General features: G+C 45.2%; 1 protein-coding gene across 5 annotated transcripts in view; it reads right to left on the reverse strand.

The window, feature by feature from the left end:
* Positions 1–2916: 2916 nt before the first annotated feature.
* The window catches only part of XYLB (xylulokinase homolog (H. influenzae)), a 32097-nt gene continuing 13800 nt past the window's right edge, over positions 2917–21213 (reverse strand). For 4 of the 5 annotated variants that reach the window (XM_012734871.1, XM_012734856.1, XM_012734842.1 and 1 more), the window contains 8 exons: positions 20851–20966; positions 19967–20082; positions 19213–19286; positions 17656–17752; positions 11799–11857; positions 9796–9883; positions 7445–7539; positions 2917–4130 (listed from right to left, as the gene is read on the reverse strand). In XM_012734871.1, the coding sequence (XP_012590325.1) occupies positions 4074–4130; positions 7445–7539; positions 9796–9883; positions 11799–11857; positions 17656–17752; positions 19213–19286; positions 19967–20082; positions 20851–20966 (702 nt within the window). In that variant the 3' untranslated portion in view covers positions 2917–4073. The remainder of the gene's footprint in view (positions 4131–7444; positions 7540–9795; positions 9884–11798; positions 11858–17655; positions 17753–19212; positions 19287–19966; positions 20083–20850; positions 20967–21213) is intronic. The other variant, XM_012734864.1, reaches the window with a different exon arrangement.

The raw sequence follows: 21213 nt of genomic DNA on the forward strand, positions 1-21213 counted from the left end.
GTAGGAAATAACAAGAGTGACAAAGATATAATTGGATTTTATGTGTTATTGGTGGGAATGTAAAATAGAGCATTTGCTGTGGAAAATTATTTTTGATTTCTCAAGAAATTAAACATAAAATTACCATGTGATCCAACAATTCCACTTCTGGTATACCCCTAAAAGAACTGAAAGCAAGAATTCAAATAGATGCTTGAACATTAATATACATAGCAGCAGCATTCAGTACTCATCAGGTGAGAACAGCTCAAATGACCAGGACAGGACAGGTGGATAAAGTGTGGTATGCTCAGACAGTGGAACATTATGAAGCTTTTCTCCAACCTGGATGAATCATCACTATATTATGCTAAGTGTAATAAAACAGGCACAGGACACATGTCAAATTCCCCTTACATGAGGCATGTAGAAAAAGTAAATTCACTAAAACAGAAGGTTATCAGGGACTGGTGGTGAGGGGGATGGAACCTTGGTTTAATGGTTTAATTTTGGCTTAGGATGTTAAGAAACTTCTGCATATGCTATGGTACAGCACTGTGACTATATTTAATGCCACACTTAATTGTATATTTTAAAATGGCTTACATGGTAAATTCCACTACAGATAAACTTTGCCACAGCAAAAAAAAAAAAAAAAAAAAGATTCAAATAACTAGGGATGAATTTAACAAAATATGTGTAAGTCATGCACACTAAAATGGTAACACTTTGTTAAGGGAAGCTAAATAGAACTGTTCCATGTAAGTAGATTCACTTCACTTAAGTATATAGAGAGACTCCTCTTTCTTTTCATTGTTAGTCACATGGTCCTATGCTAATTGATTTTCTTCCATGTATTTTGTTATTACTAATTTCACAATAAACAACTTGTTTATTTGGGCAGATTCCTAGAGGAATTGTTAGGTCATACTTTTAGTTTGATGTTGCCAAATTCCACTTCAGAGAAGAGACAGTGTGCACTACTATCAGATTCACTGTCTAGGTGATGTGACAGCTTGTCAGATTTCTGGCTGTTTGTCATTTTGATAGGTGGGAAACGGTATTGCGAATGAGGTTGAGCATTTAAAAATTTGCTTGAAAAGTAATTGCATTTTTTTCCTAACTGTCCATCATTTGTTCTTCATTTGTTTCTAATGATTTTTTTTAATTGAGCTTCTGACCTTCATTTAGATTTCTAAGAGTTTTTTTTAAAATAAATTAGGAGTTCCCAAGAGTTTTTTTTAAATACAAATTAGTTTTGTCTTTGATGTAAACTGCAGATATTTTCCACCACTTTTGATTTTTTAAAAAAGATTTATTTATTTGTGCATGCAGAACTGGGGTACAGGTCAGAGGTAAAGGGGCAGTGAGAGGATTCACCAGACACAGAGTGGGGAGCAGAACAGGCAGAATGATGAAGTACACTGCTGAGGGGAGCAGCAGGAAAGTCAGGAGAGGTCTGCAGTGCCGTGCACCTTTGGGGAAGGGATCAAACTCATGCTGAAGTGGCTTTAGCTTCTTAGTGCTGTGCTTTAACCAGCTGTGTCACCAAGGAGGACCCCACTTTTGATTTTTTTAGGCCTCCCCTCCTGATTCTTGCTTTATTATTATTTTTTTTTTTTGCTATGGCAAAAATTAATTTTTATGTAGTCAAATAGATAAATCTTTATTATTTGGGCTTCTGGGTTTTGAGATGAGAAACTTTTCCCACTAAGATTATAAGTGAGTTCATTCATGTTTTCTTCTGGGACTTCTATGGTTTTACTTTTTATGTTTAGATTTCTGATCCTTTTAAGAGGAATTTATTCTGGTATTGATATGAGGCACTATTCTCATTCTATATTTTCCCATATGGCTATCCAGTTTTCACATTATGTATTAAAAAGTCTATATTTTTACTGTTTTGAACAAGCATTTTTCTTGTACATGTCAATATGTAATTTTTTAAACTTAACCATTCTTGTCCTATTAATCTATTCTTGAACAATTACATTTTCTAAAAGAAGGCTTTATAATGTTTCATTATCTAACAGAGCTAGTGTGCCCTTATTGAACTTCTTTTTCTGAGTTTTCCTAGCTACTTTTGATTATATGTTTTTCCAAATACACATCAGAATCCCCTTGTCTAGCTTCAGGAAACTACCTCCATAAAAGGGTGGTATTTTTATTTGGAACACATTAATCCTTCATGATTCTGAGTAACCTTTGCTCCAATCTATTTATACCTCTCAGGAATGATTTTTTTTTTATGATTTATTTATTTGTGCATACAGAACTGAGTTACAGGCCAGAGGTGCAGGAGCGGTGAGAGGCTTCACCAGAGATAGAGTGGGGAGCAGAACAGGCAGATCGACGAAGTACACTGCTGAGGGGAGCAGCGGGCAGGTCAGGAGTGGTCTGTTGCGCCATGTGGATCTCCTCCGGGGCTGGTGGTGATCAAACGCATGCAGAAGTGGCTTTAGCTTCATAGTGCCGTGCTTTACCCCGCTGCGCCACCAAGGAGAGCCTCTAAGGAATGTTTTTTAATTTTTTTCGAATGTTAACTCCATTTCTAAGTATTTTTTAAAATATTTATTTATTTTAAAAGATTTATTTATTTATACATATAGAACTGGGGTACAGATCAGAGGTGCAGATGGTGAGAGGATTCACTAGAGACAGAATGGAGAACAGGCAGATCAACTGAAATACACTGCTGAGAGGAGCAGCGGGCAGGTCAGGAGAGGCCTGCCACACCATGTGGGCCACCCCCTGGCTGGGGATCGAACTCATGCAGCAGTGGCTGCGACAGCCACTAACACGTTGCACCACCAACGAGGGCCCTTATTCATTCAATAATGCATAGATGAGCTGGGATATAGCCAGAGGTTAGGGGAGACAGGAGAGGTCTGCTGCACCATGTTGTTAGCTCCCTGGCCAGCCAGGGATGCAACTGCTGCTGCAGTGGCTTCAGATAGCTTCGTAAGTGCTGAGATAAGCTTAACCCCTTGCGCCACCAGGCAGGCCCCATTTCCAAGTATTTTAGATTTGTGTTACGACTGTAAATTAGCCCTGTCCTTCAGTCCCTGTAATTTTTATTGAGTGCATGTATGGATGCTACTCTTTCTATATTAAAACTTTATCTCCAGTCACTTTACGAACTTTTCTTATTTGCATTAGGTTTAGTATTGACTCCCTTTCATTTTTTCTCCTTTTCCTATTCCTATGCCTTGGTTCTCTCTGGTCTGACTGCACTGGCTGCCTCAGTTAATGCACAATTAAATGGCTGGATAGAGGGTGGATTTCCTGACTTACTCAGGAAAGGCCCCAGTGTTTCCTTATTAAGCAAACGCTGGTTTTTAACATTTTTTGAAATCAAGAATGAGTGTTGAATTTTGTCAAAGGATTTTCATTAGCTGTAATTGAATTGCTTGTCTTCCTACATTTATTAAAATGAAGAATTATATTTGTTAATTTCCTAATACTTGAACCACTTGGTCATACACTGCACTTGTGAAAACAGAACATCTTCACACCCTATTGGTATCTGTTACTGATTTTATTTGGGATTTTCCTTTGACATTAATTAATCTGATAATGTTTTAAATTTCATGATTTGTAGCTATTATAATATGTACTAAATAAATTATAAATAATTTGATAATATTGACTTTAAGGCATGAAGATGAGGAAGTTACTTTTCCACTCTAGTACCTTTATACCCCTTTCAGGGGAGGGAGGACTCTGCCTCTCTATTCTGCTGATGAGATTTACTATTTTATTTGAAAGGGGAAACACATTTACATTGGATATTCTGTAACTCAGTGGTACCCTGCCTCCTGGATGAAAGATAGGATAAGAGAGATGCTTTCCTGTCCAGGGTAGAGGGCGTGGGCACAAGCTGCCTGCCTATGTTTAGGATGATGTGAAGGCAGATATCAGGGTGGTCCCAGACAAGGCTGGAGCACCCCTAGGATTCAGCACAGGCAGGTGGTGAAACAGGGAAGAGGCTCCCTCTGTCCAAGGTCACATTCTTGAGTGGGATCGATGAGTCTGAGTGGCCCAGTTCAACAGGGCGCCTGGGCCTGTGGAATCCACTTTGGAGGCCCTTGGGTCTAAGACAGGATTCTCTGTTCCAGCCTGGCATACTGTGGGAGAAGGGCCTCATAGACCTGGAGGGTGGAGAGAGCAGTTAGTACCTGAAAAGGCCTGCTTCACTGCACAGCTGGCAGGAGTAGGTGGTAAAACCCTTTGGGAATCAACTTGACTTTATGTAGGCCTCTAGGAGCTTGAAAATGCCCACCTCCTTGGAATTGGTTATTTACTTCTGGGAAGCTCTCCTAAGCAAATAACCCTAAATATAAGGTACCAGACCCACCAATGGTCTTCTTGACACACTAAACATTCAGCCTGTGAAGGCTACCATGGGTCACACCTTTGCAGTGGGAGGCCACCTAGTGTTCTGTTAAGCAGTTCAGACAGCTGTCCAAGAGAGGGTCTTTTTGCCTCCCTGTCTTCTCCCTACCTTCCAGGTTATAATTCAAGTGCAGGTGAATTATGAAAACCATATCATACAGATGCAAGAATAACCCTGGCTTCAAAACCTCATGCACCACAGGAGTATCTCTTGTACAACTCCAAGTAAGAGTAAATGTTACAAAGTCACTGTGCCCAAGGAAGCACTAAGGATGACTTACCAGCAAGTATTTTTACAGTTTGCCTGCTTGAGTAACAGCTTCCCAATCAAAGTAATTTTTGATTAAACAGTGTTGCCTGGTAACTCTGGGGACATCCATTATATTGAGTCTCAAAGGAAGTAGCTAGCAAGTTACCTAAAGGTTGATTTCTTTTGCAGACAAGGACAAGGATTTATTAACACTTTACCCATACAGGGTTAATTATAACGGAAACACTTGAAGCAATTGCTCTAAGACATGAAAAATACTCAAGTAAGTTATGATTTGTTAGCCAGATAGGACACTATGGAATGTGTAAGGTAATGTACTACTGGCTGGGAGAAAAGATTTGCAAACCACAAGATAAGAGGTTATTATACAAATTATATAAAGAATGCATACAAGACAATAGCAAAAAGAACAAGCAATCCAATTTAAAAATGAGCCAAGGATCTGGACAGTTTTTTTGAAGGCATACAAATGGTCAACAGGTACATGAAAAAATGTTCAGCATCACTAATCATCAGATAAATGCAAATCAAAACCACAAGCAGATAACACCTTACACCTACTAGAATGGCTGTCCTCATAAAGATAAGTAATGACCAAAGTGGGCAAGGAGGCAGACAGAAGGGAGTGCGGGGAGCAGTTGGTGGGAATGTGAGCTGGTGCACTCACTCTGGAAAAGAGTGTGGGAATTCCTCAAAAAACTAAAAGTAGGTCTATCATATGATCCTGCAATTCTACTTCTTGGTATTTCTCTATAGAAAACAAAAATACTAATTCAAAAGGTACAAAAGAATGCTTTTGCAGCATTCTTTATAACAGAGAAGACACAAGCCATGGAAATAACCATGGATATGGATGCATAGATGAAGAAGTGATATTTATGTGAGTGATACATAATACATGTGCCAAAATGGAATACTATTCAGTCATAAAAAAGAATAAAATAATTTGCAACAACAAGGATTGAACTTGAGGGCACTCCATTAAGTGATGTAAGTCAGAGAAAAGACAAATACATTATCTCCACATATAACTTATATGCGGAATCTAGTAAACAAGAATATCTACAAAACAGATTGGTAGTTGCCAGACATAGGGTGTAGGTTAGTGGGTGGATGGGACTGTGAAATGGGTAAGGTGGTCAAACATTACAAACTTCTAGTTATAAAATAAGTAAGTCATGGGGATGCAATTTACAGCATGTTGAATGTAGCTGAGCTCCATCACTACTGCAGGTGCCACAGAAAAAAAGAGGCAGCCCTGCTCTCAAGGAGCTTACAGTCTAGTGCTCAAATAGGTCACTTACACCAACAACCATAGACCAGCACTTGCAACCTGCTGTTGAGTAGGGTTCTCAGGTTATTATGCATGAGCTGAGCAGTAAATATAGTCCCATAAGACACCATCACCAGGGAGCAAACATTGAGTATTTGCTACCTGCAAGGAGCTGAGTGCAGCTCTTTGCTGCCCTCAAACTTCCCCAACTACCCTTTGCTTTGCTCACCTCCTTCTAAAGAGGGTAAAAGAGCCAGTCTCTACTCTAGCCAAGGTTGACCATATGACCAAACAGCTGTCCATTAAAGAAATCAGGGAGAGCAGGCTTGCTTGAAAGTCAAGAAGTATGTGAGCAGACAGCATTCAATGCCCAGCTCTAGTCCCATGAACACAATTGTGCAGTGACTTGCTGTTCAGAGCAGCTGCAGATATCCAGGGACCCCCTGGAGCACGTCTAGAGCTGTGAGATCCAAAATAGTAGCTGAAAGCCCCAGGGGCCTTTGAGTACCTGACATGTGACTAGCACTGTTGGCATAAATTGCACACACACACACACACACACACACACACAAAGGCTGTAAAGCATCACACTCACAATTTTTCTTATTGATGGCCTGTTAAAATGATAATATTTTGGACAAACTGCATTTTAAAATATACCATTAAAATTAGTTACGTAGCCCAAAAGTAGATGACTGGATTAAAAGATCTGGTACATATACACAATGGAATATTACTCAGTAATCAAAAAAGATAAACACATGCCTTTTGCAGCAACATGTTTGGAGCTGGAAGGGATCATGCTTAGTGAAATAAGCCAGAAAGAAAAAGAAAAATACTGGCTGGTTTCACTCATAGCAGGAGCATAAAGGACCAGGGTAGAAAATAATAATAATGAACAACTCTATACCAGAGACATTTTACGGGGGTAGAGTGGGGAATGGGATAAAAATTGGGGTGGGGGGGAGTACACTGGACTATGGTGATGGCACACAGGTGATTTGGTGATGGGAAGCCCACGGGGATTACGACTGAGATGGGTAAAGGCACAAAATGATGTAAAAATAAACTATTATAAAAATTTATTTATTTATTTATAATAAATTAAAAAATGAGACTACACCAAAATTGAAACCCAAACAGCAGAGTGGGATGTGCCTTAACAGGGATTTCTTATTCTCCCTGAACTCTTTTGGATCCAGAACTTAAGCTACAGCACTGGAAATCCAGCACATCTGCTTAAGTGACAGGGTCTTTCAGTGGCTTCAGACACAGTGAAATGGGCATGGGGAGCAGTGAAGACAAGCCCAGCAAGCCACCTGAGCCCGGGGCTGTAAAACAAGCCAGCTCTGTGAATCCCAGTTGGCAACTGGCTTCTGTAGATGCTTCCTGGACAATTAAAATAGGGTTTCCCCTTATTGGTATCAAGCTTGGTATAAATGTCAAGGAAGAACTTACCTTTGGAAAAAAGAACCTCGTTGGCTTTCACAAAGCAAATGCTACACCCAAATTCTGAGGTCTCTCACCTGAGAAGCTCCTGGGGTGGGGGTAGCAGCTAACTTGGGGTTTGGGGCTAACTTCACCACCTCTGAAAAGGACACATCTGTTCCAGCTGCAAGGCCTAGAAGGGAAAGCTCATTTCACATCAGTGCACATTGCAAAGGGAGATTTTAGCTGGAAATAGCATTTTCTCTCTGGGTGAGTAAAAAAAACATCCTAACACCACTGGATGATGGTGATGTTTGCAAAGCTTAGTACATTTACTACACCTCACCACATAAAATGGGTGATTTTTGCTTTTGAGACAAAAACGAATGGATCTTAAATTTATGATGCTAAGTAAAGTTAAGCCAGAAAGTGAAAAACACTAATTTGCAGAAAGTAAATGATGAAAGAAAACAAACTGGAAAATACAACAAAAATCATTCTTGGACTTGTGAAAAAAAACCAGAGGGGATAGGGATAGAGGAAGGGACAGGAGAGGGAAAGTGATAGGCTGGGGCAGTGGAGCTCTGTGGAGGGTGAGTGGAGCTGTGCACACAGGCTGGTGAGAAGCTGCACACCCCACATTATACAGCTAAGTCAACAACTGGCAAATTGCGAACACTGAAAAAAATAAAAGGATAAAAAAATAAAATTTTCCTTGGTTTAAAAAAAAAAAAATAAGGTGGGTGGTTTCTATCTCATATAAATCATGCCTTAAGAAAACCAGAGAGAAGAAAACTCTCAAGCGCTGACCCTCTTCCACAGGAGTGTTGTGTCGTGCTCACCGTGGCTGTGCTGTCTAGAGCCCAGGTCACCTAACTGTGGACATCGGACAGGAGCGTGAGGGGCTCCCCCTCTGCTCCCTCAGCTGGCTCCACTCTTGCCACCACTCAGTGCGACCTGGTCCCCTGGGCTCCCTGCTGCCCTTTCACCCTCAGAGCCCCTCTCGCCTGTGGAGAGTCCTTCGCTCTGCTCTTCCCACTCCTCTGCTCCTCCCCTCAGGGAAGCTGCAGCAGGGAACAGGGCGGTTCTCACAAGCCTCTCTACCTCTGAGCACCCCCTGTCTTCCTCAGGGCATTTCTCACAATTTATGGGCACAGATTTGTTGCAGCAGCCTCCATTCCCGAGCTGGAAGCTCGTTTCGGAGAGAGACCGGCCCCCACCCCCACCCCCACCCCAGGAGCCCTGGCGCGCAGTGCGCTGCCCTCATGGAAGGCGGTCAGGGACTATTCACCAAGCAAACGCACCACAGCGCTGGACAAGGGGGAGGCTGCCAAAGGTGGGCAAGAAGCAGCGAGGAATTGCCAGGCAATTTGAGGGAACTTGAAAAATAGAAAGAAAGATTCATAGCGAGGTGCAAATAAAAGCCATGCAAAGGCTAACTCAAAACATAACAATCTGGAAATAAATTGCCCAAACGACACAGGTGTTGGCATGAGGAGGGCATGAGGTGAATAGGGTAGAGAGGGAAAGGAGTGAGAGAAGAGTGAGAGGCTAATTACCAAGAGAAGGATACGGACCCTGATTCATTCTCAATGTTGACAGAAAAACATGTTTATATCAATGTGTTAAAAGTTAAAAGTGTGAGAAATGAAACCACCAGAGAGAAAAGACAAAGACATTGAGGTACTTGGGAAAGGAAAAGGAAAAATTGACTGGACTGGAGGAAGAAAGCCCTTGTGGGCATATGCAGCACCCCCAGAACTTGCCCAGACAGGGAGATGCCTCTGCTCTCTGAGTTTTAGGGAAGCCTCCATCAGAGAGCAAGGCCCGGGTGGAGCTGTCCAGGGTCCTGGACTGCTGGGCTCTGACGCTTTCACCTTAGTCTCAACTTCCTGCTCTTACTGTAAAGATGGTTCTGGACTTCACCCATCTGTTCTGCCAGCCAGATGTCCAGACCCATGCCCCAGTGCCTTCAAGAGTGCTCTGTGTCGACATTTTGTGGGGGTGGAGTGTGGAATGGGGGCGGGGGGAGGGAAGTGCACAGGACTATGGTGATGGCACACAGGTGACTCAGTGATGGGAAACCCACGGGGATTACAATTGAGAAAAAATGTACAAAATGATGTAAAAATCAACTGCTATATTATTAAAAAAAAAAAAAAAAAGAAAGAGTGCTCTGTGTTCTTCCTCAATGGCCCTGTGTTTAGTTTGCCTCTGTCCAGGCTTTATTCAGTTAGGACCCTGCTGCCCTTCCCCCACTTTAAGTAAAGAACAAAGGAACAGAAGTTTAGGTTGGTTGTCACCTGCTAAGAGGGAGTAAAATGAAGTTAATGCTCCCAAGATGCCAACATCCCCAAAGACTGGGAACATCTTAGTCTCCCCTTTGTATCCTCAGTCAGTCAGTGACCCAAACCCTTCCAGAGGCAGCTGTACCCATGGGCCAACCTACCATGGAAAGCTTGATAGGCAGAGCCCACACAGGCTGAGTTGGCAGTGTCTATGACATACACTGGGGCACCAAACACATCTGCAAGCACCTGGAAAGGACACAGAGGGCCTTGCTGTGGTGAATGGTTACTCAGAGGGAACAAAGACATTTGAGGATGTCCTTTCAGGCTTTCTTTCCTCATCTGTCTTCTGGTATCTTTCCTTCTACCTCTACTACCTTAAAAGAAATATAGGGCCCTCCCTGGTGGGACAGTGGGTTAAAGCACAGCACTAAGAAGCTAAAGCCACTTCAGCATGAGTTCGATCCCCACCCTGGAGGTGACCCATATGGCACGGCAGATCTCTCCTGACCCACCCGCTGCTCCCTCAGCAGTGTACTTCAACAATCAGCCTGTTCTGCTCCTGGCTCTGTCTCTGGTGGATCCTCTCAATGCTCCTGCACCTCTGGCCTGTACCCCAGTTATGCATGCATAAACAAATAAATCTTTAAAAAAAAAAAAAAGAAATACAGTTGGCCATGTCACCCTGGTGACAATTGGGTCAGGACAACCTGGGGGAAGTCTCTACTGGAGGGCCACAGCTCTCCAGGTTGTACCATTTAACCATTTATCATGCCAAGGCAGGAGACTTAGGATGTATGCTAAGTGAGGTCCAGGTGGAGGCAGCTAGCATAAGACTAGCACTAACAATCCCCAACACTCCCAAACCAACAAGGACATGTTTTACAGGGATAAAGATAGTTTTCCATTTAGGTCCAAAAATTAAACAAATTGCATAAATTCAGAATGGAGGACCTGTACTAAGAGGGGCTCACATGGAAAAGACCTGGGGGTCTAAGTTGACCAGAGATACTATAATAGATGCCACTGGTGATCTTTCAATAGGCCAGTGTGTACCTCAGCCTCAGATGCTGTCCTGACAGCTAATGCTCACAGATGTCCCTCCTGAAAAGAGCTGCTTTTTCTCAACAGAGGCTCCTTCTCACAGGAGGTTATTCTTACCTCTCAGGGCAGTCATTTGACCCTCTTACCCTAAAGTGGAATCAAGTCTATGGCATAATTCATGTTCCCAGGGCCCCAGTGGATGGAGCTAACATGGGCTCCAGTCAAAATCACACCCTTGCTTATCCTTCTTCCTCTGTCCAATCTGTATCCCTCTCTCCCCTTCCCTTGGGAGCACTTGCTCACCAAATCAGCTATAGAAGATTCCCATTTTAGTCTCTGCTTCTAGAGAATTTTACGTATGACAGGTATATTAGAAGGCAATAGTTGACAGTTATTCATATAGATAAGGAAGCCTCAGGCCACATTCCCAAGTGCCTACTGTCCCCATAACACATTGACAGTCTCATGATGTGAGAGCCTGTCTGTCATATGCCTGCAAGCATATGACACTTTCTGTCACCTATTTTTAGTATAATGAACAACCCGAAGGATAGAAATCTGGCTACTGTATTACAAAAGAAATGGTTGAGAGATTCAGAGGTGTTTAGACGGGAACACAAGAATGCTGGTATAGGGCCTTCCTGGTGGTCTAGGGGCTAACTCTTAGTGCTATCACCCCCCAGGGAGCTAACAGCTAACCTGCACATGGCACAGCAGACCTCTCCTGCCTCGCCTGCTGCGCCCCTTAGTAGTGTATTTTAATAAATCCACCTCTTCTGTTCCCCACTCTGTCTCTGGTGAATCCTCTCGCCTCTTACCCCTCTGGCCTTCACACAAAAAATAACAAAGAACGCTGGTGTAACATGTCAGAAGGTTTGCCGTGTGGAGGATGGGCACTTGCTGTGCACTCCAGAGCCAGTACTGGTATCTGAGTGGAGATACCAAGGGCAGCAGATTTCATCTGAGTTTAGAGCAGAACTTGCTTTCAGTGTGTCAGCCTCCTGCGAGAGTGTGAGCTGTGAACTCCTCCTCCAAGGAGTGTGTTCCAACTACCCAGGGAGGGTCTCAGACCTAACAGACATGAAAGAGGTCATAATGCAGGGCCTGCTCTCAGACTTACCTGTAAGATTTCTCTGTTGTGAGATGCCCCTCCAGTGGCCAAAATCTTTGTCTTGGGCACTGAAAGGAAAAAATGATTGGCTGTGATAATTCCCTCAAGGCATGTTGACATTTTAGGGTGGCTCATTTCTCATGTGGGAACTGCCCTCCCGTGTACATCATAGGGCATATAACAGTATCCCTGGCCTCCCTCCATGGTGCCCATAGCACAACCCACTCATGACAACCTAAAAGGTCTCCAGATTATGTTGGCTATCATCTAGGGGCAAAACTGTTCTGTTGAAAGCCCTGCTCTGTAGGGATTTTTGTGTGTATGTGTGAGTATGTGTGTAAAGATTTATGTATTTATTCATAAAGAACTGGGGTGCAGGCCAGAGATACAGGGGTAGTGAGAGGCTTCACCAGAGACAGAGAGGGGAGCAGAACAGGCAGATCAACAAAGTACACTGCTGAGGGGAGCAGTGGGTGGGTCAGGAGAGGTCTGCCATGCCATGTGGATCACCTCTGGGGTGGGGGATTAAACTCACACTGAAGTGGCTGTGGCTAGCTTGCAGTGCTGTGCCTTAACCTGCTGCACCACCAGGGAGGGGCTGGTCGATAGGAATTTTAGTAAAAATAACAGAGAGGCCCTCCCTGGTGGCACAATGGGTTAGGACACAGCACTGCAAGCAAGCCGCAGCCACTTCAGTGTGAGTTCAATCCCCAGCCCTGAAGGTGATCCACATGGCGCAGCAGACCTCTCCTGACCCGCCGGCTGCTCCCCTCAGCAGTGTACTTCATCCAGTCGGTCTGTTCTGCTCCCCACTCTGTCTCTGGTGAATCCTCTCATCACCCCTGCACCTCTAGCCTGTACCCCAATTCTGTATGTCTAAATAAATAAATAAATCTTAAAGAAAAATAGCAGACAAAATGGAGCAAAACACATAACAAATTTCCCCAGGCTAAAAATAGTCAGGTGTATTCAGGTGAAAAGAGTCAATGAGTGCTCAGGACAACGAATGAATGGAGCTTACTCCTAGATACTAGCTGAGAAATTTCAGAAGCCCAAGGTTTCAGAAAGACAAGATTCTGTAGAGAAAAAATCCACATGGCATCACTGGCAACCACCAAAAATCAGAAAACAATGGAATACTATTTTCAAAATCCTGAAATAATATGATTTTTGAACTCAAAGTCCCATCTATTTATAAGTAACAGGAACAAAAGCAACATAAGAGGGATCCTGCTTAGTGAAATAACCCAAAAAGAAAAAGGAAAATACTGGATAGTTTCACTCATAGCAGGAGCATAAGGGATCAGGGAAGAAAAAAAAGAGAGAGAGAGAGAGAGAGACAAACAAATGTAATAGAATAAAAATGAAAACAATGAACTATAATGAACTATAAACCAGAGATATTTTACGGGGGTGGTGGTGGAGTAATGGGATCGGAACTGGGGTGGGAAGTTACTGGATTGTGGTGATGGCACATGGGTGAATTGGTGGTGGGAAGCCCATGGGGATTACAACTGAGATGGGAAAATGCACAAAATGAAGAATGATGTGAAAAAAAAAAGAATACTCTCATACAGTCAGAGACCAATATCTACATGAATATATAAATCCAAAATAAAGTTAGAGTTGTGATATGATAAGTAGTAGTGACTATAGAAACCAGCCAAAAGTATAATTAAAATAATTATTGATGTGTAATGCACACAAATCTGGAACTAGCCAACCGGAGCTGAACAGAGGAGAGAACATGACTGTGTTTTAGTGCAGAACATAATTACTGATTGGATGTAAACTCTAAAGTTGATCAAAATTATAAATTTTGGTATATATGTTAAAATTTTAAGGGAAATTACTAGAAAAAGAAGTAGAGTCTTTCAACTCAAATATCAACAATGGAAATGTCTTCTGGACCAGGCAGATAGTGTGACCTAGTAGGCTAGATTCAGTAAGTGAGCATCCTAACCGTAGTTGACTGAAATAAAATGAACCATTATGCTAGTCAAACACGACCAATCCAGAAATGGAATCTTCCCTCAGATTGTCAGTCTACCTCAAGGCTTGTTAAGGACAAAAGAGAAGACAGAAAAATCAGGCAAGGCTGTTTACAAGATCGTTCACAGCTGCACTGCTCCTCGTGGCAAGCTGTGAGGACCACAGAGGAATGGACAGTGGTGGTATAATTATGTAGTGGAGAGTTAACAACTAACAGTGATGCAAGTGTGCACAGGTACATCCACAGACATGACACTGGGTTAAAGAAGCCAGGCACCGAAGAACACAGACAGTGTAATTCCAAATACCACGAAGTCCAGATGCAGGCAATCAAAACAACATCACTTCAGAGATGCACACACAGTTGGCAAAACCATAAAGAATCTCAGGTAAATGATGATAAAAATAGAAATTACCCGGGGGTGGGGGTGGGGATGCAACTGCGGAAGGTATCCAGATGGCCTATGGGTCTACCTATTTCTTTTTTTTTTGGGGGGGGGAAGGGAGGTCCTATCTATTTCTTAACCAGACTGATTGATAAAAAGACATTTGATTTATTAATATGTTTAGGAGCTAGTTACATGATGCACTTACTACTGCATGCAGATCTTTCACATTAAAAAAATGATAAATCTCAGTTGAATAATTCCACATCCAGTTACAGTGGAGGCTGTCAAAAGCATCACTTGAGCTGTAATCATCAGACAAAGCTGAATAAGCAAACAGACAAAAACATGTTTTTGGGGAACTATCAAAAAGTAGTAAATGCAAAGAAGTCTAAGTTAAACTCTGCCATGAGATGAGCCCTTCAGTGTGACTCGTCTCTGCAGCCCAAGACAGGCAGATAAACTTTGCCAGGGCACAGAGAAATGTAGTTAGCAATAGCAATGCATGTAGGTCAGTATGGTAGGTTGGCACTGGATGCTCCCCAAATGCAGAGCTCGAGCTCCCTACCCCCCAACTGTCCTCCATGACCACTACTGGATAAGTGGTGACATGGAAGCTGGGGACAGGACAGGAATACAGATGCTACAATCTCACAGGGCTTAGGTATGGGTGTTTCTGAGTCCCAGTTCTCCTACAATGAAAACACAGTTTTTTACGAGCATTTCCAAACAAATAAATATTTTAAGCCTCTGCTGTCACCTCTCACCTCTCATCTTCACCCTCAACCTTGAGAACATGCTTGGGTCAGGGAAAGAAAAGGAATGTCAGCTTCCAAAAGAAACAACCCAGGACACAGGAAGATGTTCTAGTGGATTCCATGTGGCAACCACTATGGTCCATGGCAACTGCCGAAAAAGTAGAGTGGATGAGATGTAAGCCACACCTGGGTTCCAGCACCAACAGTGTCCAGCAAACATCTGCTGAAAAGCAAGTAGCTTGAGTTACCTACCTTTTGCTCTACTGCTTTATTATGTAGCTGTGAAAGCCACATCAGCCATGTGTAGGTACCCCAGGATTTATAGCAGCATCCACAGAAGGTTTCAAGGACTTTGCAGGCCAAAAAGGGAAGGCAGGGTCACAGAGAAGCTCCAGATTCTCTGACTTTTGGTAAACTTTAGGGTTTGTATGTACAAAGGAAATAGGACTGTGACTATATAAAAATAAGCTCCTGAAGTAAACACTCACTCCCAACTGGTATGAGTGACTGGGGAGATGGGTGGGATTATAAATCTCTTCTTCATTTTCCAATCTTGCTTTTACAGTGTGCTTGTTTTTACAAGTAAAATAAACAAAGCGGACTACATGGAAACATGGTTGAAAGGGCCCATTGGCCTTAGCCCAGCCCTGCGGGATGAATATGTCTGATGGTGTCTAAAATTCAAGAGACAGACTGTTCCTTAACTAAAGACAGCTTCGTGGCTAAGGACTCAGGATCTGGAATCAGACTGGTTTGCTAGCCTCGAGCAAGTCACTTAACACTCTGAGTCCTGGCCTCTTGTTTTCTGAAGTAGGATGAATGCCAGTACCTAGAGGCACTGTTGTTAGTAAGGATGAAGCATTTAGGAACCAGGAATAAGCACTTAGGAACTTCATAAAGATGAAGCACACAGGAAACACCAATAGGTTCTCAACAAGTGCTGGCAGTAGGACTGCGACAATCTTCAGTCTTAGCCCAAGTTCTATTCTTAGGCACCACTGAAACAAGATGACGGTTGGTCAGAACAAGACACCAGCAGGTCAGTCCACACCGCTGGGATGATGTCTCACCTTTGCAAGCTCCTCCCACTGATTTCATGTATTTATGTGATCTTGTTTCAGAAACCAGCAAGCTGACAAGAGGTTTGATTCTGCTTTCAAGCTTGCTAAGAGGATAAGTAATTCTATGCTGTTTTGGACAAGAAATGCTTTAGTGCCTCAGAACAATGAAACAATCAGATGAGGTGCTGCTGAGCCTCCGGGGGCACCCTGGCCGCTGGGGAGAAGCCCCTCATGGTGGCTGGAGGCCCCTGCCTGCTCAGGCACCAGCCTCTGCACCCTGGCCCTTCTCACTGGAACTCATGTCTCAGCAAATCTGAAGTCTGCAGAGCCTGGGGAATTTCTTTTTGATAAGTGGAGGAATAGAAAAGGAAGGCTCAATTTACAATTTTTTAGGCTTTTAAAAAGAACTATAACACACATCTTGAAAAATGTGCATACAAGTCATAAGCTGATGGCTTGGCAAACTGTCACAAACCAAGCACAGCAGAACACCCCAGCACCCGAGGTCTCTTGTGCCCCTGCTGAGACGAGGCTGCTGCCTCTCCCAACCTCCAGCAGCACCCGCAGTTCTGGCTGGTCTCAATGTGATGTAGGTGGAACCCTGCCCAATGTATTTTTGTATTTGGCTTCTTTAGCTTAGCAATACATTTGTGAGGTTTACTCCGTTTGCCCCCTGGTATGAGCACACGCCAGGCGCTGGTCCACCCTCAGCGGGCCTTGGCTCTAGCCATGGCTGTCATGCACAGCTACCGGGAAGCTTCCATTTCTGCCGTGTCACCGAGAGGCGAGGTTGCTGGGTTGGTTTATACACGCCTTTAGTGGATGCTGCCTAGCAGGTTTTCAAAATAGGTTTACCGAGTGCTTCTTTTTATAATGTCCTTTTACTGATTGCTTCAAAGACATGAAACATATACTATATAGAACTTGGCTTGTCCATAAGCACCAGGAGGGGCCCTCAAGCAATCTTTTGCTGTTTTCTACCTTTTCTGGTGACAATAGCTGCTGCTGAGAGGGACAAATAGATCTTAGAAACCTGGACCCTGACCTCCTTGCAAATCCTTGGCTTATTCAAATGCCACTTGCAAAGGAGTTCACTTACCTCTTAAGCCTACCCATTCCATAGCTCACATTCTTAAAAACCCCTTCCTCCCCTGGGCACCTCCCCCAGCCCTGAGACTGCCCTTTCCATTCTAGACCTTTCAATCTAGACTACATCCCATTCTTTTTTGTCCAAGTGGAAATGCCCAGAACTGTGCCCCACTGGAAGATAGGGGCCTGGCCAGGCTGGAGACCAAAGTCCCATTAGGGCCCTGACTCTGGCCTCATGCCCATCAAGTCCTCAGGGTCCAGAAGTTGGGCATATAGCCTTCATATCAGAGCTCAGGGTTACAGGAAAGTCTTCAAGTCCTACAGTTCTAGGAGATGAAATTACTGGGGCCCAGTGCAGAAAAGAGGAACCCTGCTTCCCAGTCTATACCTGCTACAAGTGCCAGTCGGCCTACTTGTCACCCTATCATCAGGGCCAGCTCCATCTCCCTCCTGCATGGGGCCCCTGCAGGGAAGCATTAACAGACAGTACCACAGGTGTTGCCTAAAGGTCCAGAAGTCTCTCCAGCACCTGTGGGCAGGACCCGGGGACCCCCAGAACACAGCCCAGCAGCTCACTTACTGACTCGATAGCCCAGCCCCTCAGCATGAATCCTCTTGGCCATGAACTGTCCTTCAATCAGGGCACGGATCTCCACTTCCCTGGGGAACGCTGAGACCTGTGTCCAGGAGAAGGGCATGCAGTGAAGAGCTCTCCTTATCCACTGGCGCGTGCGTGTGTGTGTGTGTGAAAGAGTGTGTGTGTGAGTGTGTGTGAGTGTGTGTGATATGTGAGTGTGTGTGATGTATGAGTGTGTGTGATGTGTGTGTAATATGTGAGTGTATGTATATGTGAAGTGTGAGTATGTGTATGATGTGTGAGTGTTGTGATGTGTGAGTGTGTGTGTGAGTGTGTGTGAGAGTGTGTGTGTGTGTGTTGTCTTTTTAAACAGCAGCCTAGATGCATACTCAGGCCTCCATGGGACAGCACGCAGGTCTAAGCTCTTGAACTACTAACTTGGCCTGCCACACACACTCACATCCACACATACCTCACACACTGACCTTGCAACCTCAGGTGGGTGTCACCTTGGGGAGTGAGGGCATCAGACAGCTGTCACAGCAGCTAAGAGCTCAAGCGCTGTGTCAAGCTCTGTGACTTTGAATGAATTTTGTGACCCTTGCTGAGTCTCATTTTCTTTCCTAACAAAACTGAAGTAACAGTGGTACCCATATTTTAGAGCAATTGTAATGATGAAAGTAGACACGAGAGCTCAATCTATGCAGCTGACACTCACTAAGTGGGAGCTGGGAGCTTGTGCTGAGCACATACGATGTGATGCATCTGATGGGACATGGATGAGCATTTTTCAGTAACTCTGAACCTCAGTTTCTTCATTCATCAAGGGGACAATAATACCCACCCCATTCTAGATGAAAATGGGGCAGATTAGAAAGCTACCAGCGGCCCTCCCTGGTGGCACAATGGATTAGGACTCAGCTGGACGCAGCCATTTCAGTGTGAGTTTGATCCCTGCCCCAGAGGTGACCCACATGGCGTGGCAGACCTTTCCTGACACACCTGCTGCTCCCTGCAGCAGTGTACTTTGTCAATCTGCCTGTTCTGCTCCTCACTCTGTCTCTGGTGAAGCCTCTCACCGCCCCTGCACCTCTGGCCTGTACCCCAGCTCTGTGTGCATAAATAAATAAATCTTAAAAAAAGAAAAAAAGAAAAAGAAAGAGAGCTACCAGCACAGTTTTTGGCACTAAGCAGCGCTAGGTGAGTCTGCCAATGTAATGGTCTCCCTCCCCGGAAGGCACTGCTAGGCAGAGGAAACCCAGGACCTGAGGAGCTGGGAGTTCTTGGCATGGCTGGCGAAGGACGGGGTCTAGGAGGCTCAGCGATGGATTAGTGCACGCTTGCCAGAGGGGAGCCCTTGGGTTTCTGCACGCCTCTCTAAGAAAAAGGCTGGCTTCTCTCTTGGCTAACCTGCTGATCTCTCAGCATCTAGAATGCAACCAGGCACCTCTAAAAATGCTTGATGAGGTCCCTAAAAGGAGCATCACTTGATAAGCAACAGTTTGAGTTAGCACTCCAAGGCGGAGCTAATTCAGCTCCAAAGCCAATCACTGCACATACCTCACCATTTTCTGCACTAAACCTGTGACGGCCAACAGCCTCGGGGGTGATCTCCATCACATCAAAATAAAAACCTGAAGCAAGACCAGGAAGAGATTAGCTATCAGTGGTCAAAATAAAAGATTGACTTCTCACCAGAAACAGAAACAGAAGCATGAAATGACCCATATCTCTAGCGCCTGGGCTTCCCCTCCCCCAGATGAGAGCAGCAAATCCTTCTTTCCAGCAGAGGCAAAGGCCTGGGCCAGCCTTTCTCAGAGTCACATTTCCTGTGCTTCCTTGGCAGCCCAGGCCACGAGGCAGCTGCACCGCGAACCCTAAACTACCAGCACCAGCTGGATCCTGGAAGGCCCATCCTCGCCCAGCTCAGAAAGCTCTCCGTGTTGAGCACCTTGGAACCTTAAGTCTGGGGCAGGAAGCTCTGCTCAGGAGTGCAAGGAAAGCACCAGGGTCGGGCAGGCCCTGAGACACCTCTAATGCTGTCACAGGGGGACAGAAGATGGAGCTAAGGGCTGATCTCCCTTGGGGTAGAGAGCACCGGCCAAAAGTAGCCTCTTGGTCTCACCTCACACTCAGCCTGTGGGGTTGTACTCCAGCTCGCACGCTCATGGAGCAGAACTGTGGACACACGGGCCTCCCTTTGGATCCTCTGCTGCTCTGCGTCCTTTCCCCACTCAGCCCTGCCCCCCCAGGACCTCCCCCTTGTGCACAGCTGCTGCCCCTTCAAAGGCCCAGGCCTCGCCCAACAGCCTACCCAGGTTTCCTCCGTTCCCCATCTCTGTGGACCGAAGCGCCTTGGAGAACTCACTCCAGGAACCAGAAGCAGACTCATCCCGGATCTTCTCTCTCATGAGGGAGCCGTTTTTAAAGCTGTGGAAGTGCACACAGTCCTGAAGGAGGGGCCTAGCGGGCGGGGCACTGAACCCGTGTGTTTCAGTGAAGGGTCCCAGGTCGGGGGGCTGAAGGTCAGGCTGGGCCACAAGCCCCGGGCAGTGCATGGCAGGTGTGAGGTTCCCCTCAGGAATCATGGGCCCAAGCCAGTAGTTATTGGAAGTGACCTTGCCTTAGGCTCTGCTTAGAGGCTGCCTGAAAGGAGACAGGGCGCTGGGGTTTCTGCACATTGTACCTCCTGGACTAGGGGTGAGGCTGGTGAGGTTTGCTAGATGTTAAAAGTCTACAGTGGCTCCACGGGCTTAGAGGTACAGAACCTTCCTTGGCAGCCTTGGGCAGGTCTCCAGCCCACCCATTCGTAAGAACTGTGCAGAAGCAGGACACCTGCTTCCATGGTTGCTACCATGCGCCAGGTATGTCAGAACATTATGAAACAAATGCTGACTCTCCCCAGCTTATGAGCTAAGTGTGACTTGGGTGTGCTGTGGGGTTTGTCCCAGGTCACACAGGATGCGACAGGAGCAGGGGTGGGGTGTGGGGTTGGAATTTCACCCTGGGTTTGGGGGAGTCTGGATCTTGTTTTCTTCTCTACCCCCCCACCTGCGCCACTGGCTATCACAAGACCCAGTGTGTCTGTCGCTGGCATCTGAGCTGCCCTCGAAAGCTTGTTTCGAAGAACACCTAAGTGGGGAGCTCGAGATGATAACAGACCTGCCCACACCTCCTTCCTGCCCACCCCCCGCCTACCACAGGAGCGCCATGTAGTGCTGGGCATCAACAGGGTTGCAGAAGATGTGGCCCTCCAGGGCAGGTGTGGGCTCCTGGAGCCAGAGAAACAGGGTGTCGCTGGTGCCCAGGCTGACCTGGGGAGAGAGGGACGGAGGTTGGGCGCCTCGGTTTTTGGCCAGCTCTACCCACCCTGGCCCATCACTTCACTCCTTATGCTACAGGCCTCAGGTTGGATGCCAACTCCTTGGAGAAACCCTTCTGACACCTCCCACCCCCCACCTCAAACAAGTCAAAAGTTGGCTCCCTGATCTAGGTGCTTAGGGATCAGGACATTTTTCTGGAACTTATCTGAACTGCATCTAACTAATCATTTGGATGACG

This window comes from Condylura cristata, unplaced genomic scaffold, assembly GCF_000260355.1.
Source record: "Condylura cristata isolate star-nosed mole 26May11 unplaced genomic scaffold, ConCri1.0 scaffold00004, whole genome shotgun sequence".
Taxonomy (NCBI): Eukaryota; Metazoa; Chordata; class Mammalia; order Eulipotyphla; family Talpidae; genus Condylura; species Condylura cristata.